Source organism: Myotis lucifugus, unplaced genomic scaffold (assembly GCF_000147115.1).
Source record: "Myotis lucifugus unplaced genomic scaffold, Myoluc2.0 scaffold_81, whole genome shotgun sequence".
Lineage (NCBI taxonomy): Eukaryota > Metazoa > Chordata > Mammalia > Chiroptera > Vespertilionidae > Myotis > Myotis lucifugus.
In genome coordinates this window covers 2382310-2404326 of record NW_005871129.1, presented here as the reverse complement: position 1 = coordinate 2404326, position 22017 = coordinate 2382310, and the positions used below count along the sequence as shown (strand labels likewise).

Genomic DNA, 22017 nt, shown 5'->3' with positions numbered 1-22017 from the left:
GGGTGGGGGTCCCCACTGGGGTACCTGGCCAGCCTGGGTGAGTGGCTGATGGCTGTTTGCAGCTGGTCACTCCCCCTTCAGGGTGGGTGTCCCCACTGAGGTGCCTGGCCAGCCTGTGTGAGGGGCTGATGGCTGTTTTCAGGCTGGCCACACCCCCTTTAGGGTGGGTGGTCCCCACTAGGGTGCCTGGCCAGTCTGGGTGAGGGGCTGAGGGCCGTTTTCAGGCTGGCCAAGCCCCCCGGCGACAGACGCTCCCAGCCTCTCCTTTTTTTCTTTTTTCTTTTTAAATTCTGGAATTTATTTACCTTCTATAATTGAAACTTTGTTGCCTTCAGTGGAGCTCAGAGCTGGCTCCTGCTCACTCCAGCTCCATGGCCACGGCCTGCTGAAAGCAGGTATCTGGGGTTTATTTATCTTCTATAATTGAAACTTTGTTGCTTTGAGTGGAGCTCAGAGCCAGCCGGGAAGCTTGCCTTCCTCCATCACTGGAGCAACCAACCCTCCTGCTCGCTTCACCTCCATGGCTGCTGGCCGCCATCTTGGTTGGGTTAATTTGCATATAGTCGCTCTGATTGGCTGGTGGGCATGGCTTAAGGTGTAGCGAAGTTACGGTCAATTTGCATGTTTGTCTTTTATTAGATTAGATGGTGGAATACTATCCAGCAATAAATTGGAGCAAACTAATAGTCCTTGAAACAATAGAGTGAATCACAACAGCTATATTCTAAGGTAAATCAGACATACAAAAGTGCATACTATGTGATTTCATTTCTATGAAATCTAGGGATAAAAATCATATTTGGTGATAGACATTGTGTCAGTGGTTGCTTCTTGGGGCAGGGATTATTCATGGGATGGGATTTGGAAAAACTTTATGCAATAATGGAAATTTCCTGAGTCATTGAGGAGTGGGTTTAACCATGGAATGGATCTGTTAAAATGGTCAAACTGTACATTTAAGATGTTATCATCTCACTTTATGCAAACTATACTTCAACTAGGGGCCCAGTGCATGAATTCCTGCACCTTGAAAGGAACTGTGGGCCACAAGGCTGCAGTAGGAACAGGGGTGGGTCACGGCCCATCCTCTGTGCCCCTGGCTGGCCCCTCCCACCGCATCCCAGGTCCCCTGTCTCCCGGCAGCTCCGCTTCCACTGCCGCTCCTGTTTGCTGATGGTGCTAGACCTGCTCAAACCAGCTGATGGCACTAAGCGATTTGGGCCAGTGCCAGCAGTGCTTGCGAGAGGCAGCCACTGCCCCGATCACCCCTTACTAGCAGGGGGAAGTGGAGAAGCCCTCAGGGGTGATCAGGGCTGGCAGCCACTGTTCGCACCTGCTGATGGTGCCTAGCAATTGGAACCTGCACAGAGCACCAGCAGCAGGTGGAAATGGCTGCTCTGGCACTAGCTGCAGGTGCGAGCACCAGGAGGTCTGCGGTGTGTGGGAGCAAAGAATTTTCAGTAACCACCAGAGGCTCACCCCGATGACAGCGACCAGTGCCCTGCCGTGGTCTGGCGCCCTCCACTCACCTGCTCTACCATCCCGCCTCATCCAACGCCCGCAATGTTCCGCACACGCTCCAATGGTCAGCACACATCATAGCGACCAGTTCAATTGTTTGGTTGTTCCAATTGTTCCCTTGTTCCAGTTGTTCTACCTTTGGGTCTATTTGCATATTAGCCTTTTATTATAGAGATACCAAAAAAAAAGTAACTAAAGTCAGCAAATATTTCTTTTTTTTCTGCTATCTTAAGTTTATATCAAATCAGGTTTATTTTCTTTTCAATTGTTTAGAAAAGAATTCTGAGGAGAAGCCATATGAGTTTAGGATTGCTTTGTACAAATATTTTCAAGTTGAATTTTTTTAATATATATAGGACTATTAAAATTTCTGTTTTTCTCAGCTTTTGTTTTTCTGGAATCTGAATATATTATTTAAATTTTCAAGTTTAGCCCTAACCAGTTTGGCTCAGTGGATAGAGCGTCAGCCTGCGGACTGAAGGGTCCCAGGTTCGATTCCGGTCAAGGGCATGTACCTTGGTTGCGGGCACATCCCCAATGGGGGGTGTGCAGGAGGCAACTAATTGATGTCTCTCTCTCATCAATGTTTCTAACTCTCTATCCTTCTCCCTTCCTCTCTGTAAAAAATCAATAAAAATATAAAAAAATAAAATAAAAAAATAAAAAAGAAGGAACTTTAAAAAAATAAATAAATTTTCAAGTTTATTGGAATAAAATTATTATAATTACTGCAATTATTTTTTTCTTTATTGATTAAGTTATTACATATGTGTCCTTATCCCCCTATTGACCCCCTCCCCCACTCATGCCCTTACACCCCTGGTGTCTGTATCCATTGGTTATGCTTATATGCATGCATACAAGTCCTTTGGTTGATCTCTCCCCCTTGCCCCCACCCTACCCTACCTTTCCTCTTAAGTTTGACGGTCTGATCAATGCTTCTCTATCTCTGGATCTGTTTTTGTTCATCAGTTTATGTTGCTCATTATATTCCATAAATGAGTGAGATCATGTGATATTTATCTTTCTCCGACTGGCTTATTTCACTTAGCATAATGCTCTCTAGTTCCATCCATGCTGTTGCAAATGGTAAGAATTCCTTCTTTTTTAAAAAAAAATATATATATATTTTATTGATTTTTTTACATAGAGGAAGGGAGAGAGATAGAGAGTTAGAAACATCAATGAGAGAGAAACATCGATCAGCTGCCTCCTGCACATCTCCTACTGGGGATGTGCCCGCAACCCAGGCACATGCCCTTGACCGGAATCAAACCTGGCTTATTTCACTTAGCATAATACGCTCTATCCACTGAGCCAAACCGGTTTCGGCAGAATTCCTTCTTTTTTACCACAGTGTAGTATTCCATTGTGTAGATGTACCACAGTTTTTTAATCCACTCATCTGCTGATGGGCACTTAGGCTGTTTCCAAATCATAGCTATGGTAAATTGTGCTGCTATGAACATAGGGGTGCATATATACTTTCTGATTGGTGTTTCTAGTTTCTTGGGATATATTCCTAGAAGTGGGATCACTGGGTTAAATGGGAGTTCCATTTTTAGTTTTTTGAGGAAATTTCATACTGTTCTCCACAGTGGCTGCACCAGTCTGCATTCCCACCAGCAGTTCATGAGGGTTCCTTTTTCTCCACATCCTCGCCAGCACTTTTTTGTTGATTTGTTGATGATAGCCATTCTGATAGGTGTGAGATGGTACCACATTGTTGTTTTGATTTGCATCTCTTGGATGATTAGTGACTTTGAGCATGTTTTCGTATGTCTCTTGGCTTTCCTTATGTTCTTTTTGAAAAGTATCAATTTAGGTCCATTGCCCATTTTTTGATTGGGTTGTTTATCTTCCTTTTGTCAAGTTGTATGAGTTCCCTGTAAATGTTGGAGATTAAACCCTTATTGGTGATAACAATGGCAAATTGTTCTCCCATGCAGTGGGCTTTCTTGTTGTTTTGTTGATGGTTTCTTTTGCTGTGCAGAAACTTTTTATTTTGATGTAGCTGCAGCAATCCTGAGAAAGAAGGTCAAAGTAGGAGGTATCTCAATACCAGATATCAAGCTGTATTACAAAGCCACTGTTCTCGAAACTGCCTGGTACTAGCACAGGAACAGACATATATACCAATGGAATAAGATAATGAACCCAGAAATCTACCCAAACCACTATGCTCATTAATATTCTACAAAGAACATACAGTGGAGTCAAGACAGTCTCTTCAATAAATAGTGTTGAGAAAATTGGACAGATACATGCAAAAAAATGAAACTAGACCACCAAATTACACCATACACAAAAATAAACTCAAAATGGAAAAGGACTTAAATGTAAGACGGGAAACCATAAAAAATATTAGAGTAATCCACAGGCAGCAAAATCTAAGACATATGCCGAAGCAATATCTTCACTGATATAGCTCCTAGGGAAATGGAAACTAAAGAGAAAATAAACAAATGGGACTACATCAAAATAAAAAGCTTCTGTACTGCAATTATCTTTTTAATATTTATTTTTGTCCATTTGTTAGCTGATAAATCAGTTTTCTGAGAGGGAAAAAATCTTGATTTACACTATTTTCCTGTTTCCATTCTGTTTGTAATCAGACCATAGACAATTTGAAGTTATGCAGTTGGGAGGACATTACACAGTTTGCTCTAATGAACAAATATGTGGTAGTTTTAATTTACCACTGTTGTAACAGTAATTAAATTATGCTATTGGTAAGTTGTTGTCTTTATTTTTTCTTGATTAGATTTGGTTGGAGTCATTCAATGTCATTAGTTATTTTAGATAATAAAATTTAAAACTTTGTTTTTAATTTTTTCCTGTTATATAGGCGTTTTCTATTACAATAACTTCCCCTTAACAACTACCTTCTTTCTATCATATTTAAAATGATAATTATTCTCTAAATTTCTTAAAGTATTAATTGGATTATTTGTTTTAATTTTTTCCTTTTCTTTTTATATAAGTTTTAAAGGCTATAAATCTTCCTCTAAACATAGTATTGCGTCCCACAAGTTTTGATTTTTAATATTTTTATTATCATTCAATTTGAAATATTGTCTAATTTCATCTGGGTTTCTTGTTTGTTTTTGTTTTGTCTTTTGAGGATTACTTAGAATTACATTGCTCCACTACCAAACACATGCTATTTTTAAAATTATATTTTTAGATTAATTTTATTATTATGACTAGAGTTTATTTTTCTCTCTTTTTAAAAATTTTTTGAGGTGGGAGCTTAGATAATTTACTTGAGACTTAAAACTTTCTATTAAAGACTTTCAGTGGTATAATTTTTTTTCTCAGCACCGTAACTGTTTTTGACAATTTTGGTATGTTCTATTTTCCATTTCATTCAGTCTAATGGGACTTCCTTCTTGACCTATGGATTGTTGTGAAATATGTTAAGTTTACAAGAATTGATTCTATTTTGGTTGATTCTATTATGGTTTGAAAACTCACTCAGGATGACTTCAGTTCTTTAACATATAGTAAGGTTTGTTTTAAAAGCAACATATATCTACTTTGCTATGTTCTATGGGCACTTGAGAGGAATGTATATTCTGCTTATTGGTGTAATGTTTATAAATGTCAGTTTAATGCATTTCTCTTATATTAATGTACCCTTTCTTGCTTCTCTTTGATTGAAGTTTGCATGATAAATATATATATATATATATATATATATATATGCATATATATATTTACTTTTATATATTACATTTGAAATGAATTTCTTGTAGAAAATATAAAGTTTTTATATTTTATTCACTATCCAATCTATGTTTTAATTGATATATTGAATACATTTACATTGAATGCAATTATTGAAATGTTAAAGCTTAAGTCTGCCCCTTATCTTTCATTTTCTATGATGTGTTTTTCATTTCTCTGTTTTCCTTTCTCCCCATGCCTCCTGTGGCTGATATGAATATGAGGAACATTGGATTTTTGGAATATGTAGTAGCTGTACTTTTTCCTATTTCTCCCACTAAATATAACTAAATTTTCAGTTTCCATTTTTATTTATTTGTAATGTTTTTGCATATATCACTTTGTGCAGTTTAGAATCTATCTTTTTTGTAATGTTTTTATTTATTTATTTTTTATAGAAAGAGGAAGAGAGAGAGAAAGGAGAGAGAGAGAGAGAGAGAGAGAGAGAGAGAGAGAGAGAGAGGAGGAAGGAGAGAGAGAAAGAGAGAGAGAGAGAGAGATGAGAGAAACATCAATCAGTTGCCTCCCACAAGCAACCTGACCAGGGATAAATCCTGCAACCTTGGTATGTGCCTTGACCAGGAATTTAACTGGCAACCTTTCAATGCACCAGCCTCAACCAACTGAGCACACTGGCCAGGGCCAGAGTTTCTTTTTATTTCTGGATGTTTTCCTAGTATGCTTAAGTGGGATTTTCTTTGTGTTTATCATAGTTGGATTTTTCTGAGCTTTTTTTGAATATGTAGGTTTTAGTCTATTTTCTTTGCCCATTCCTTTTTTCTTCTCCTTCATTGACTCCATTTATACTGTGTTAGACCTTTTACTGAGTTTCAAATATCTTTTATGCTTATTCCTGTCTTTTTCTCTTTTTTCTCCTCTATTTGTGCTATACTGTTTCTTATTGCTCTGTCTTCTAGAACACCAACTCTGTATTTTTTGCTTCTAATCTATTATTAAACAAATTGACTGTGTTCTTAATTTCATTTATTATAGTTTTTCATTATAAAATTTACATTTGATTTCGTTTTATAGATTGCAATTACCTGGTGACAATTTATAGGTTTTTTTATTATTATTAAGAAAAATAAAGTAACTCAAAGTTCAGAAAGGTCTCTTCATGGTGTCAAATGCTGACCAAATATTAGTGACCATCTTTAGAACTTTTTCCTAAATGATTTTAATGTGTTATCCAGCCTGGATAGGAGTTTTAGGATTAACGTATGTTAATGGCCATAGAAAAATGAAGAAGAATGCAAATGTCTCATATTTTCCATATTTTCATTTAGCTACTCCCAGTATTTTATCTTATTTTGTTGAGCTTTTAATTATAGCTATTTTAGCATTTCTTTCAGAACTCCGCTGGTATACAATTCTACAATACATCATCTGTATATTGAGTTCTGTGTTTACCACCCCAAGTCAAGTCTCCTTACATCACCATTTATCCCCCCTTTACTGTCTTCTACCTCCCCTGTCTTCCCTCTGGCTATCACCACACTGTTGTCTGTGTTCATGAGTTTACTTTGTCCTGTCTCTTGACAAGTTTTTTTTTAAATTGATTATCACTTTATTTTATATTAAAAATTGGCTGAGGATTATCTTTTAAAAAATATTTATTTATTTTCTTTATTTAAAAAAATGCCTGGCAGATAGTCTCATTTTATCCAGGACTGAGCAGAGGCAAGGCTGGTTTGGTAAAGCTCTGTCTCCTACTTGCCCCACTCCCAGCATATCACTCCTCAAAGCTTCCACCTGGGTACTCTGGCTATTCACCGGCGCTCTCTACTTTGATCTTCAGCTTCCTGCTATAAGAAAATGACTTGATAGAAAAGTAGCTGTAATATGTTAGCTTACCCTTTTCCACCTTTTTTTCTGGAATTTTGAACCCTCAAGTTGTTTGCCTGAGCTTGATACTTTCACAAAGACGTATGAAATCTAAATTGAAAAAAAAACACGTTTTTTTCGTGGGAGTGATGGTCAACTTCAAGCAACTCAGTAAAAGTCAGAAATGGAAATCTGATTTAATAGACTTTTAACAGTAATGGATTTGTAGCTATTAGACTCAATTTATATTTGAGTCTTTGTATAATGATAATAGAACACAGAACACTCAAACATCACAAGCAATTAAAATAGAATAACTGAGTAGCTTATTTTTGTTAATTTTCCCACCATAAATTTGATGTTCTTTAAGTTCCTACAGTTATAGGAAACTTTTGTTACCTCTTCATTTTTGAGGAGCAAAAAATGTAATAGAATATGATAAGATTCCCAATCTGATATATTTATATGCTAAAGTTGTTAACAGAAGCATAATTTTGCATATAATGATCAAAAGCACGGGAACGATAATTGGCAAGTGGCTAAATCATGCAAATAATGAGAATTAATGAGAGAAAATAATTAAAAATTTAAATTTAGCAATAAATTCATAGTTTTCTCTTTCCTAATTGGCTATGTCTTAATTGCAGGCACTATGAAATAAAAATATGTTAATGGATTGTATCTTTCCAGTGATAATTTAGGAACTGTTCATAGTTACCAGTTAATAGGATATAGCATTGTGGGTAACTCAATCATGTTATTTAAGGAACACATCATTTACAAATATAAGCTCAAAATAGTAGTCCCTTACCTAATAAACTCTGGTATGTGTGAATGTTATAATTTTTTAAAAGCATTTTGTGTCCAAATTCTCTGCCTACTTTCCCTGACCTTGTAGTAAAATAACTCAAAAGAGCAAACAGTGTGTAAGCTTAGAGATTGCATTAATGCATGGGTAATATATTTTTATAAAATGTTTTTGTGGAACAATACTTAAAATACAACTTGTCTTAAAAATATTATAATTTTATGAGTTTGATACATACAGATATCTTTTCAGTAAGTGGTTATGTGCTTCTGTTTCATGGTCTATAGATTAAAGATAATCCTATATAATAAAGAGGTAATATGCAAATTGACCCTTACTCCGTCATGCCATCACAACATGGCTGTGCCACAGTGGAAGCGGGGTTCCCGTAATGAGCCGTAATGAGCGATCAGCAGGGATCTGAGGATGGGTGGAGCCAGGCCCGGGCAGAGGACTTGAGGCTGCACTCACCCCCCACCTGGTGGGGCTTGATGGGGGACCTCAGGCCACGCCCCCCACCCTGGCACCATGCTGGGGGACCTCACTTAGTGCCCCCTGCCCCAGTGCTGAGCCGGGGGACCTGAGGGTGCACTGGGGAACCTGAGGCTGGGCCCCCTGCCTGGCACTGGGCTGGGTGACCTGAGGCTGTGCTCCCTGCCCAGCGGGGTTTGACGGGAGACCTGAGGCTGTGACCCCACCTGGCAGGGCTTGACCAGGGACTTGAGGCTGTTCCCCCACTTGGTGGGGCTTAATGGGGGACCTGAGGCTGAGCCCCCTGCCTGGCGCTGGGCTGGAGGACCTGAGGCTGTGCCCCCCGCCTGGAGGGGCTTGGTGGGGTGGGGCCAGCTGGGTCTGAGTCTTGCAAGATTTTGAGGTGCACGCAGGTGGGCAGACACTTGACTCTGTGTCCCAAGGCATGCCCCAGACTCTGAGAGGAGAAAGATTTTCATATATATTTTACTAATTTTCTTTCATCTCTGACACTTCTATTATTTCCTCTAATTCCCTTTTAATGTACATAAATTTCATGCACCAGGCCACTAGACTATATAATAAAAGCCTAAGTGACCTTTACGGTGGAACGACCAGAATGACCGGCCACTATGATGTGCACTGACCACCAGGGAGCAGATGCTCAATGCAGGAGCTGCCCCCTGGTGGTCAGTGTGCTCCCACAGGGGGAGTGCCACTCATCCAGAAGCTGGGTGCATGGCTGGCCAGTGCAGCAGCAGTGGCAGGAGCCTCTCCTGCCTCCACAGCAGTGCTAAGAAGCAGCGAGCATGCGGGTGGTAAGGAGTGAGGGGCCCAGGACTGTGAGTGGGCACAGGCCAGGCTGAGGGATCACCCCCCCAGTACAAGAATTTTGTGCACTGGGCCTCTAATATAGTATATAAGATCTGAAAATGAACCTTTGCAAATGTATATGTTTAAGGAATACAACCATTTTCTCTTTGAAGTAAAACTATTCCAAAGCCTGTGTAAAAAAAAAAGTCTGAAAAGTCTGATCTTGTGTCCCCAAAACACTGGTGGCTATATAAATATAACAGTCATCTCTTCAACTATAATCATTAAATTAAACTAAGTGCAATATAAATTATTGTTTCTACTCTTGGTCTCTAGCATGTTCAGTTTTGTTTTAGAATTACATTTTCTTCCTTATGTGTGATACAGAGACCAGGTTTCTTCATTCTAATTTATTGAATTCTAGGTAAACTGCAAATACAATTTAGAGAGAAACAACAGCTGACCCAAGTAACAGTACATTTGACAGCATTCATTTTTGGTTAGCATAACCTGAAACTACTTCTTCTCAGCATTCTTACTGAAATTTAAATTCAGTGAATGTTTTCTACAGTAAAACTGAGTGCAAAGGGACAGATCATTTGGCTGTCCAAACTTTATTACCAACATAAAAATAGTGCTATCAGAAATTATCTATTTTTCATATTTGATTTGTTTGCATTTCAATATTATTTGGTGTCACCTTCTCAAATAAAGTTCAGATGAAGGTATACTTTATATAAACATATTTCCATGCTGACCTACTCTGTTATCTAAAAGGCAGAAGTAGTGTAATTTCATCAATGCTTGAATTCTTCTCAATTTAGCAAATAGGAATCAAGGTCAGAATTAAATGTGTATCTTAGTTCTTGGAGTTGTTAGTAGGTTGCGCATCTCTTAATCTATTAATGATACATTTTAATGCATTTTAAAAAATAATGTATTATCCTACTGTGTTCTGTTAAATTGACCCAAACAATTGATAAATTACAGAAGTTTTTTGTTTTAATTAAGAAAAGATAAAGTAACTCTTAAGGTTCAGAAAGGTCTCTTCTTGGGTGCCAAATGCTGATCAAATATTAGTGACTGCCTTTAGAACTACTTTCTAAATGATTTTGAGGTGCTATCTAGGCTGGATAGTAGTGTTAGCATGAACATATGATAATAGCCATAGATGAATGAAGAAGTAAGAATGCAAATGTCTCATATTTGCTATGCTGGTGTCAACATTATTTTCCCCCAACACTTACTTTTAAAATGTTATTTTCATTCCCTCAGGGAAAAATATGTGAATGAAGTTATCTAAGGTTTTACCTCAATTTTCCTCAAAATTTGAGAGGGAATAAATAGATACATAGGTTGTGGGCTGTGCTATCCTAACATGTAAGTTGGATTTATATTTTAAATGTTTGATATGGATGTCTTCTTTTATATGTTGCCATCCTAAGGTACTTGTGTCATCAACGCCCTTAGCTAATGTAGGGTAAGCTAGTGTCAGCAAGGAGTTTAAAGCTCCACAGCTTTAATGGGAGGCTGTCTGCTTGGCTGACTGCTGAAGCATATTGCTTTGTAGTTAACTGTAGATATAGATTAGTTGTCCTGTGGTTACTTGTCAGGGATTATGATCTTGAAGTTTTTGCTGTTCAATACCTTTCAGAATCTTAATTCAGAATATCATATATATGGAGGAGTTCGTGTATGATGTGTTTTTCAACTATTCCTTTGGGTGTGCAGTTCTCGTCCTGAGGCATGAATCAGAATCTTTGGTGTAGCCTGAAAATGCAGATCCCCAACTCTACCATGAAGTACCTTATTTGGAACCACTGGAGATGTGGCTAAGTCACTGTGATTCTGATGCTGACTTTTAGCTGAGAACCACTGGCCTCAGTGCTCTAAGACCTGTCCCTAATTGACATATCATCCCATATTGCCTCATGGCTCACGTTAAAGTCTCTTTGCTGAATTCCCGTTGGCCTGATGCTTTAGCCTCTACTGAGCAACTTTTAAAAATAAATTAATGTTACCCCAATAAATTCCGTTAAAATGACATTATGCATGTAGTTTAACTAAGCAGGATCAAAGGAATTCAATACAAATAACACAAATAAATACACTTACCAACAATAAACAATAAATAAATAAATAAATAAATAAATAAATAAATTGCCTTTCCAAAATTGTTTCCTGTTTGTTGTAAGAAAATATTCAAAGACATTGTCCACTGCTCTAAACTGTACCCTTTTTCTGAGGGTCAGGGAAATGGCTGTACTTCTTTTATACTCTTGAGATACTGTCAATTTTATCACTGGCCATGTTTTTTTTATTATTTGGCTGCTAGAATATTTCATATGTAATCTCTGACTTGCTTTTATCAAATACATATATACGTGTTTATTGTATTTTTTGTTTACTTCAGGCTTTGTCTTATTTTCATGACTTATTTTACTATTGTTTCTTTGACCCTTTTTTGCAAGATGCAATATATGAATAATAAATGTTGAAAGTTCCTTAAATTATTAGAATATGGCAAGGTATAAATTTATGAACAGCAGCCTCTGACTTATGTTAAGCCCTGTTGCATAGGGTGTGCAAAGTAATGTCACACATATACAAAAGGACCCAACTAAGAATTGAGATAAAACAAAAGAAAATCAAAATATAACAAAAATACAACATAAAAATAGAGACCACAACTGCATCTTATAAAGTTCATGTATATACTTTATAAAAGAGAAAGAGTAGCAAATTAGGAAAGGCATAAAGTTGTTGCACTAAGTCTATAATGATTGTTGGAAATAAGAGCCGATAGTAATAAACAAAGTAGGAGAAACCAAAAAGAAACTGACAAAGACTAAAAATGCATGCCTGTCTGTAACCATTTAGTGAAGAAAAAAATAGTAGTTTGTAATAATCAGAAGATACCTAGTCACTAGCTATTCAGTAAATTGATGATGATTTTCAAATCAAATTTTCGAGAAAATACAAAACCCTGTTCCAATTCCATGTGAAATATATTTTTAGAGTTAACATTTTTATGAAGCTTAATTTTTAAAAATTGTGGCCTTAAAGTTACATATTTTCAATTGTACAGAAAAACCTATTCACAAATCCAAAATATTTTTTCTGAATTTCCATCTGGATGAGTTTTAACTTTGCTGTAAGCAAAAATGTTTATCTGTTTTTTAAAAAAAAGTGAGTGGAATTTTGCAGTATGTTCAGAAAGAAACATTTTTCAGATCAACCAAATTTCAATTAATACTCTATTTTGACACCAAAATGAACCAAATCATAGGAGGCTAATGCATTGCTCCATCACCAGCTCAAAGGGGTGGGTTCAGGAGAATTAATTTTGAGAGACAGTCTTTGGAATAATAGCTTCATAAAATTCTCATTGATGTGTTTCCAAATTGTGGACCTCCAAAGAAAGCAAGCTGCTTGGTTCAAATAGTATGCTCTCAAAGATGTATTTTTCTTATTAAATTATATTTACAGAAAAGATAGGAAGGAGAGACAGTCATTTAAGATGTTTAGAAACATAGTGCTCAGTGGGTACCATTATATAAATATATACTGTTTTGTGTTGGTCTCCATGTATTGATAGTGATGCTATTAGGGCACCCACCTGGACCCATAGTGTAGTTATGCCCTCCTAAGCACGTTTTGTTCAATGATGAACAGCATATGTGACAGTGGTGTACCGTATAGGTAGGTGTGTAGTAGGCTATACGATCTAGGTTTGTGTAAGTGCACTCTGATGTTCCCATAATGATGAAATCACCTATGGACATATTTCTCAGAACATATTCCAGTCTTAAGCAGCACATGACTGTACTTATGGCAAACCCCCATAGATATTTCCCTTTTTGGATCTAAGGTTATTGCTAGACTGCCCCTGTAGCTATTATGATTACAAAACACACCTCAGCAGCAAGTATCAGGGAACTTTGAAAAAACAAGGCTTACTATTCACAAGTCCTAGAGGGTACATGGCACCACAGGACCACACAGCCAGGTCACGGATAAAGAGAGAGAAAGAATGAGGACGGACCTGGGGTTCTGCCTTTATTGGACTTGAGGGTGGGGTGTCTGGGGTTTCGTTGGTCCACTCTTTATCAATAAATGTAAAACGTAAGAGTGAGAATTAAGGCAGGGGAAGGGAAAAGCAGTGAGTCAAAGGGTGAGTTACCAAGGTTAACCTGAGCTTTCCAAAAAGTACTCTATGGGTGGGTCAACTTGACTCTATCTAGTTGTGTAGCTGGGAATGTGATATTTCAATGTGGATGCTTTTGAAGTGGCAATTAAAAGGTTAATATCAGGTACTTGCTAGTACACTATAGACACGCACCTATAATAAAAGCTAGTTGCCAAGCACACACTTACACTCTATAGACACGCACATATACATGTATGCACACACATGCACATATACATATGTTGAAATCTATTCCACTCTGACAAAACATGGCATGCTACTTCCAGCAACCCCTCATATATACATCTTCATGTGACCTGACTGAGGTTTCACGGTTATATGGGGCCACATATATGAGGAAAAATGGAAGTAAACTGTATCATAAGAAATAACTTTTATTTTAAATTATAAATAATTTTGCATATCGATGGAAAATATTACGTGTGATACATATTATATGACTACATACTTAGGATTTTTAAAAAATTCAAAATATCTAAAGAATTACCATTACAGAGTATTAATGGTTTTTATTTCCTTCCTGTACTATGTTTCAGAATGACAGATTATTTACAATAAATCAATATTCTACAACAAAATTTTATAAGACTTGAGTAGTTCAGAAAGGGCCTGTGGTATTTGTCAGGCAGCATCCCTAATTGGTGTCCACTTGTGAAAGAAAGATCCATCTATTTGCTTGGCAAATATGAGTAAAGTCAGTTTTCCTGTTTAGTTTCAGTTGCAAAGTAATTTTTTTGTATTTTATATTAGTATTTGATAATAATTTTTCTATCATTGATGATTTTAATAGGGCCATGATAATTCAATTTAGTTTAATATAAAGAGAATGATATAGAAATTTCAAACGTAAACTCCATCGTTTTCTTGGGGATACTCTGGTATTTAAATCTATGGTTGTAAAAAACAATAAACCAGTTACTTTTAAAATTAATTTATTAAACAACTAATTGAAATAAGAAAATATAATTGACAAAATTGACTACATTTGTTTTGAGTGATGATTAAATGGCAACAATTAATATGATAACTACTTGGAAATAGCTTCAGATATGTTCCCAATGAATGACAAATTTTGTTTGCCATCTTATTTGTTCTTTCATGTCACCAACCTAAGTGTATTAACAGATACCAGGTGGAAGACAGTATGCTAAGGAAAAGAGCAATATGAAGAACCTCTATGTTTATGATGCTCAAAGGTCAGAGAATAAAAAATGCTTATCCTGGCCGGTGTGGCTCAGTGGTTGCGCATCAAGCTATGAATCAGGAGATCATGGTTCAATTCCCAGTCGGGGCACATGCCAGGGTTGCAGGCTCGATCTCCAGTGTGGGGTGTGCAAGAGGCAGCCCATCAATGATTCTCTCTCATCATTGATGTTTCTATCTCTCTCTCCCTCTCTCTTCCTCTCTGAAATCAATCAATACACACACACACACACACACACATATATTTAAGAGAAAAAGACAGGAGAAAATTGATGGTGTGTAATATTCCATACAGAGCTAGAGCTGAGATCAGGAACACATTTTAAGAGTTTAGCCCTGACAAAAAGACAGGAGGAGAGTAGAGATGAATGATTAAAAGCACAGAGAAATACATTGTGTGGACTCATGAAGGGATTTGCTAGAGTTAGTGAAAGCTGAGGTAGGACCTATTATTGGTACAGTAAAAATCTATGTTCCACATCCTTTGATGCTACCACTCTCTGGAGTGACCTTTCACCATCTCCAACCTTCTGTCTTTCCTTTTTTCCCTCGTTTTCAGGTTTTCCTGCCCCTAGTCTTTTTTGTTTTTACTGTTTGTTTTAATGTTTTTAAAGTATTCTATTTCATAATACCTAGTACACTTAATTCTTTATTGCACTGTAAATGCAATTATTTATCTCTATGTTTTTCTGCACCACTAGGCTTTTCATTCTGGTAGCTTTGGTAACAAACATAGTGGTGGATATGCTGTCAGTGCTCAGGGAAACATTGCATAGAAAACAGCTGACATCTACTGTGTGCTTGCACTGCATGGGCATCAGCATACTCAGAGATTCATAGATCAACTTTATTATCATCTTCATTTTGCAGATTTGGGAGACTGATTAAATTGCACAAGGTCACACAGCTAATAAATGGTCAAATCATATTACAATGCAGACAATCTGACTTCAGAAAACTTACGCTTCATTGTTATCTATAGTGACTCTCCAAGAAGTCATTGGCACTCAGAAGAAAGTTGATGGGCTATGAATCTCTCAATAGAAATTATGAACATTCTTTTAGATTTTCCCTAAATGAGGGTTGGTTATATTTTAATACTTTGAGAGTTAGAATTTCATAGGTAAATAGGGTTACTTTAAGGCACTTAATGTTGACCATTCTTAACATCTTTATTATTTTCTGAATAAATCTAGAAATAAGTGTTTTGTGGAACTTCCTTCAGGCTCTGGCTATATTTAAGGTTAAGCTGTGTTAGGTCAATTTATACTATTTTATAATTGATACTTATAAACTGTTTATTAATAATATTTCAAGTGTTATAATCAGGATAAAAAAATCTTCCGAGGGCCTTGTAAAGTAAAAAGATATCCTGTGGACACTCTTCCACGTGTTCTTTAATAACTGAGTAGTCCTTCTGGGTGAGCTAATGGTCAGCCTCACTCCCTCTGCCTCTTTTCCAGAGGATGAAAGATTAACCATGTAGCCTCAAGTTTGAGACAGTGGCTCTAGAACTTAAGGCTACATCAGAATCACCTAAGGGACTTGTTAAAAAGAAGATGGCTAAGACCTACCGCAAGAATTGTAGATTTAGTTTGAAATGGTACCAAGAATTTGCACTTTTTACATGTTCCAAGGCTATGCTGTTGTTGTTGCTCCAGTGTTCACACTTGGAAAACTACTGCTCTAAATTATAAATGTTATATTTTTCATTTAAATTTTTGTTTTGTGTAAATTTATCTTTGTTGTTGAAAGTACTACAGATGTCCCTTTTTTCCTTACATTGACCCTCACAATCCTGCTCCCTGCAAGAAGCCTTCACTGCACTATTGTCAGTGTCCATGGTTAATTCTTTGGTTAATCTCTTCCTTTGCCTCCCCCCTGAATCCTTCCCTCTGAGATCCTTCAGTCTGTTCCATGCTTCCATGTCTCTGGATCTATATCGATTACTGACCTTATCATCTAATCATTTCCTTTACGAAGGAGTTCAGATCACCTCTTCCAAAGCAAAAGTCATTTTTTCCTTCAAATGTGTCCTAACACTGGATTGGCTTATATCCAACAACTCTCTAAGTAATGTGATCAGTTAATTTAGCATTAGATATATTGTGGAACCATTTTTTTTTCTTAAGGTATACAAAAGTAGTGTTTTCACAAATGTTGGTACAATGTAGACCTCCTACCTTATCTCTGTCCACAGGTATTTCTCTCTCTTCTTCTTTATATAGTGTGTGTTCTGCTTTGGTTTTCTCTTTCCTAAGAGTATTTGATTCTTTTTTTGTGTCAGTTAACACACAGTATACATTTCCACATAACCTTGAACGTATTGCACACCCCACCAACAGGATCTCCCTGAGTCATTCTCATAGAATATACACTCGTTTTTTCTCCTGCTAAATACTTACCAAGACACTATCTTTGGATTTATCTTTGAATTGAGCCTGAATACCTGTGCACTGGGACCATACCCCTTTGGTTCCTATATAAAATTGCTGTAATTAACTCACTTTGAGGAACAGATCAACAACTAGTCTTGTGAATTACATTGTTATGATCACCATAAGGATGTGGCTAAAAATGCTATTCATTGTATGTCTCATTTATGCAAGTTCAGAAGATAAATTCTATTCAGATCTTTGAACCAGGAATATTTATTTTGTTTTGTTTGAGGATTGGAGTATTTTTAACTCACATATGACATATGAAATTAGTTCTCTTTTTGCCTTTGTTGCTGTAAAAATCAAAGTCAATTTATGGCCTGACTACCAATTGTACAGGATGTGAAAACAGTTCTGTACTAGCATCATTTGACCTTATCTCATTTGATTTTTCTGCCACAATTTTCTCATTTTAAAAAAAGGTGGGAAAGCTATAATATGTACTTCTAAAATGTGTTTTAAAGTATCCTAGAGTAAGGTAGGGATTTACTTTTATAAATAGAAATATTATACTTGTTTTTATAATGCATTAACTTAATTTAGTTTTAGATTCAGTCTTTTTCATACCTCATTTAGCTGTACTGTCATCTGTTGGGTAACCCACAAATCCAGATCCTTGTCCTGTGGTCTATTATCAGAATCTCTAGAGCTAGTAGGCATTAAATATTAAATAGGCTTTACCATTTTGGAGGAAGCATAGTTTTAAAAAGGGTTTAAATTAATCTTTTTAACTCAAATACTCATGTGACATTTCATCTTTAAGCAGCATACTGTTATGCCCAGATTCCAAGATCCCCAAAGAATTCCACACTGGGAGCCAGTTTCGATGCAACAGCAAAAGGACCTTTTATTTTAGGGCTAGCTAGACCGACCCCCGTTCCCGGCCGGCCCGGCCCTGCTCCCGGCCGGCCCGGCGACAGGAAGAGAGAGTGCCCTCCCATGGGAAAATCCGGCTTAAATAGGGGGGTGACGCAAGGGGATTGTGGGCCCTGCCGATTGGCCAGGCGTGAGCCGGGTCTTGTTACACAGGATGTGGTCATATCTATGGCGCGCACTTCCCTTGATTGTCATTGGTTAGTTTAAAATCCCGGGCGCGGCCAGCAGAGGCCTGGGCTTCCGGGAAGAAGGCTACACGTGGCCCCAACATGGAGGAGATGGCGGAGAGCGCATAGCCCTCACCCTTTCATTCCCCCCTTGTCTTGGAACTTCCAGCTCAATCATGAGTCGGGCTGCATTTCTATTCCACCGTCGCTAGAGGCCTGTACTGGGCATATTTTAACAAATGGTCTGGTGGAAGGGAAAGTAACAATTTTTATTGAAATAGGATTTTTCTTTTTAAAATTCCTCCATGGCCATTAAAAAGCCAAATCGAGATTAATTTATCTACTATTCTGATGTTTGCATAAATACAACAAGAACGGTAACTGAAAACCATCATTAGAAACTGGTCTTATTGAATTTATGCAAAGAGATGTATTGCTAGATTTCGGAGGAATTATATAAGAAGAAAAATATATTGATTTATTCTAAGATTTTCTGATTTTCTTTGCTAATTTCTTTTCATGCATAACCATGCTTTAGATTTTTATTCTAACCAGGCTTTTTCTAGCTTTACTACCCCTGACATGGGCATGGTCATGCAGGCCTGCAAGCAGTGCACAGGTTGTCAACTGTCAACTGTCTCTCAACAGCGACCAAAACCTTATGGGCACCGTTCCCTGTTCAGTTGGGCACCTGCCCTCTTGGCAGCTAGGCACTCCTTACTTTCGGGGGTCATCCTGCACAGTTCTTTTTTTAGGACAATCAATATTCATTCAAACCTGCAAGAGAATTAAAGGTTAATGTAACATATTAACACAATGAAACATAATACTGGCATCATGGCCGCTTTCAGGCAGCCAAATCTTCCGCTATTAAACATGTGATACTAAAGTCTATCCCCGATTTTTCTATAAATTGTCCCTGTCTCTTTGGAGTCATGTCCATGCAGATGCAGGCATCATCTAAGTCTATTGTGGGGGCTCCTGGCGACAGGAGTGATCGCGAGTTACGTCACCAGCATCAGGCAGGTGGAGCACGCCGTAGCTTGAGCTTCAGTGGGTTGCGTTGATCTCTTTCGACGTTCCATTTGGTGATGAAGTCTTTTTGGACCGTGGATGGGTCCGCTGACCGGACGTGAGTGTGATGGATCCAGGTCGCGACGCCGTCTACCTTGAGAGCAGTGGGGTCGTTAGCACCACAGTGTAGGGACCCTTCCAACGTGGCTCAAGAGTTTCTTGATGATGCCTTTTGACGTAGACCCAATCTCCTGGTCTGTGTTGATGAGGAGTTGGAATTGGGCTGGTCTCATAGATGGCGCGAAGGCGTGGCCAAATGTCCTCGTGTGCCCTCTGGAGCCCTCTTAAGGAAAGAGATAGTTCTTGATTTTCAAATTCAGCGAGAAAGTTAGCTTTAAGGTTAGGAATGATAGGGGGTGGCCTGCCAAACATGATTTCATAGGGAGTAAAGCCCAGGGTGTAAGGGGAGTTCCTTACCCGGTAAAGGGCATACGGTAGGAGAGCCACCCAGTCCCCGCCAGTCTCCATGGTTAATTTGGTAAGGGTCTCTTTTAGAGTTCTATTCATTCTTTCTACCTGACCTGAACTCTGGGGTCTATAAGCACAATGTAGTTTCCAATTTGCCCCAATAGCCCTGGTTATTACCTGTGTTACCTGTGAAATAAAGGCTGGCCCGTTGTCGGATCCTATCATAGCAGGAAAACCATACCTGGGTAAGATGTCTTCCAGCAGCTTCTTGGCCACCGTCTGAGCTGTTTCACGCTTGGTTGGGTATGCTTCTACCCAGCCAGAGAAGGTATCTATAAATACTAAAAGATATTTATAACCATACTTCCCTGGTTTAATTTCAGTGAAGTCGACCTCCCATTGTGCTCCAGGTTTGGTGCCTCTGAGCCTGGTTCCTTCTTTATTTGATCCAACCCTTGCGTTTGTGAGTTGACAGGTCTTGCAGGCTGACACAACCTGGTCTATCTTGGTATTCTGCTGGTGAATTTTGATCCTAGCATGTTGGATTAAGTCCTTCATTTTCCGGGCTCCCAGGTGAGTGGATTGGTGCATATGTTTTAATATCGTGTCCCCGAGCCAGTCCGGCAGTATAAGTTCTCCTTCTGGTGTATGCCACCATCCCTTTATTTCCTGGGCTTTAGGGAGCTTTTTGATACGTTGCAACTCCTCCTGGGAGTACTTGGGCTGGTCTGGTAGGACTGGGTCCCCTGGGTCTGGTAGTTGTAAGGCCATGGTAGGGACCGAGGTAAGGGCTACTGCCTTTGCAGCCTCGTCAGCCTTTTGGTTGCCTTTAGCTACCAGGTCATTGGCTTTTTGGTGTCCCTGGCAGTGGATTATGGCTAACTTGGCAGGAAGCCATAAGGCTGAGAGCAGGTCGAGGATTTCCTGCTTATTTTTTATTGTCCGTCCCTCTGCTGTCAACAGCCCTCTCTCCTGGTAGATTGCCCCGTGAACATGAGCTGTAGCAAATGCATAACGGCTGTCTGTGTAAACGTTAAGCCGCTTTCCAGCCCCGAGTGTCAGTGCCTTGGTGAGTGCAATGAGTTCTGCTCGCTGAGCTGATGTCCCAGGGGGCAGAGCCTCCGCCCACACAGTGTTCGTGTTGGCAACCACCGCCGCACCTGCGTACCTGCACCCGTTCCGCACGAAGCTGCTTCCATCCGTGAACCAGGTGGCCTCTGCATCCGGGAGGGGCCGATCGGTCAAGTCCTTCCGAAGTCCATGTACCTGCTCCAGGATTCCCGCACAGTCATGTAGTGGGGCATCTAGGTCAGGGTCAGGTAGCAGGGTAGCAGGGTTGAGGGCCGCACTGGGAAGGAACCGCACTCTAGGGGGGTTGAGCAGCAAGCTTTGATAGTGGGTCATGCGAGCATTGCTCATCCATCTATCAGGAGGCTGTTTTAGGATCCCTTCAATGGCATGCGGGGTTGTGATCCAGATCTCCTGCCCCAGGGTCAGTTTGTCAGCATCCTTGACTAAGAGCGCGGTTGCTGCAATGATTCTTAGGCACGGTGGCCAGCCGGCGGCTACAGGATCCAGCTTTTCAGACAAATATGCCACTGGGCGACTCCAGGGGCCTAAAGCCTGGGTTAAAACCCCTTTTGCCACTCCTTTGCGCTCATCTACAAAGAGGCGAAAGGGTTTTGTAATGTCTGGTAGGCCCAGGGCTGGAGTAGCCAAAAGAGCTTTCTTTATCTGATTAAAGGCCATTTCTTCTGTCTCAGTCCATTTAAAGGCCTTCCCCTCCTTGGTGGCTTCATATAGGGGCCTGGCGATCTCAGCAAAACTTGGTATCCAGAGGCGGCAATAGCCAGCCGATCCTAGGAACTCCCTCACCTCCCTCCGGGAGGTGGGAGCAGGGATTTTCAAGACTGTCTCTTTTCTAGCATCTGACAACCGCCGCTGTCCGCCCTCCAGTATGTACCCCAGGTAACTCACCCTCTTTTGGCATATCTGAGCCTTCTTCGCAGAGGCCCGGTACCCTAAGGTCCCTAGGGTGGCCAGCAGATCTTTGGTCCCTTGTTCACAATCTTTGGCGGTATCGGCAGCAATCAGGATGTCATCTACGTACTGAAGGAGAGTGAGATTGGGGTGCTCTCTCCTGTACTCACCAAGGTCTTCATGCAGCGCCTCGTCGAAGATGGTGGGTGAATTCTTGAATCCTTGGGGCAATCGCGTCCAGGTTAATTGTCCACTGTAACCTTCCTCTGGGTCGTGCCACTCGAAGGCAAACAGGGGTTGGCTTTGAGGCGCTAGCGGCAGGCTGAAAAAGGCATCCTTCAAGTCTAGTACGGTATACCAGACTCTAGAGGGTGCCAGAGAGCTTAGGAGAGTGTATGGGTTGGGAACGGTTGGGTGTATATCCAGGACCCTTTTATTTACTTCCCGGAGGTCCTGGACTGGTCGATAGTCATTCGGTTTTTTTTTTTTTGATCG

At 39.3% G+C, this 22017-nt stretch overlaps 2 protein-coding genes across 3 annotated transcripts in view; one reads left to right on the top strand and one right to left on the bottom strand.

Annotated features, from left to right (window-relative positions):
• Nucleotides 1-22017, top strand: part of MDGA2 (MAM domain containing glycosylphosphatidylinositol anchor 2) — a 905340-nt gene that overhangs the window by 624779 nt on the left and 258544 nt on the right. The window lies entirely within an intron of this gene.
• LOC111826461 lies at nt 18954-21123 on the bottom strand. Its single transcript, XM_023755605.1, has 3 exons — nt 20711-21123; nt 19784-20540; nt 18954-19417 (listed from the first exon to the last, which is right to left on the bottom strand). The coding sequence occupies exons 1-3, from the start codon at nt 20763-20765 to the stop codon at nt 19225-19227; spliced, it is 1005 nt and encodes a 334-aa protein (XP_023611373.1). The 5' UTR covers nt 20766-21123; the 3' UTR covers nt 18954-19224.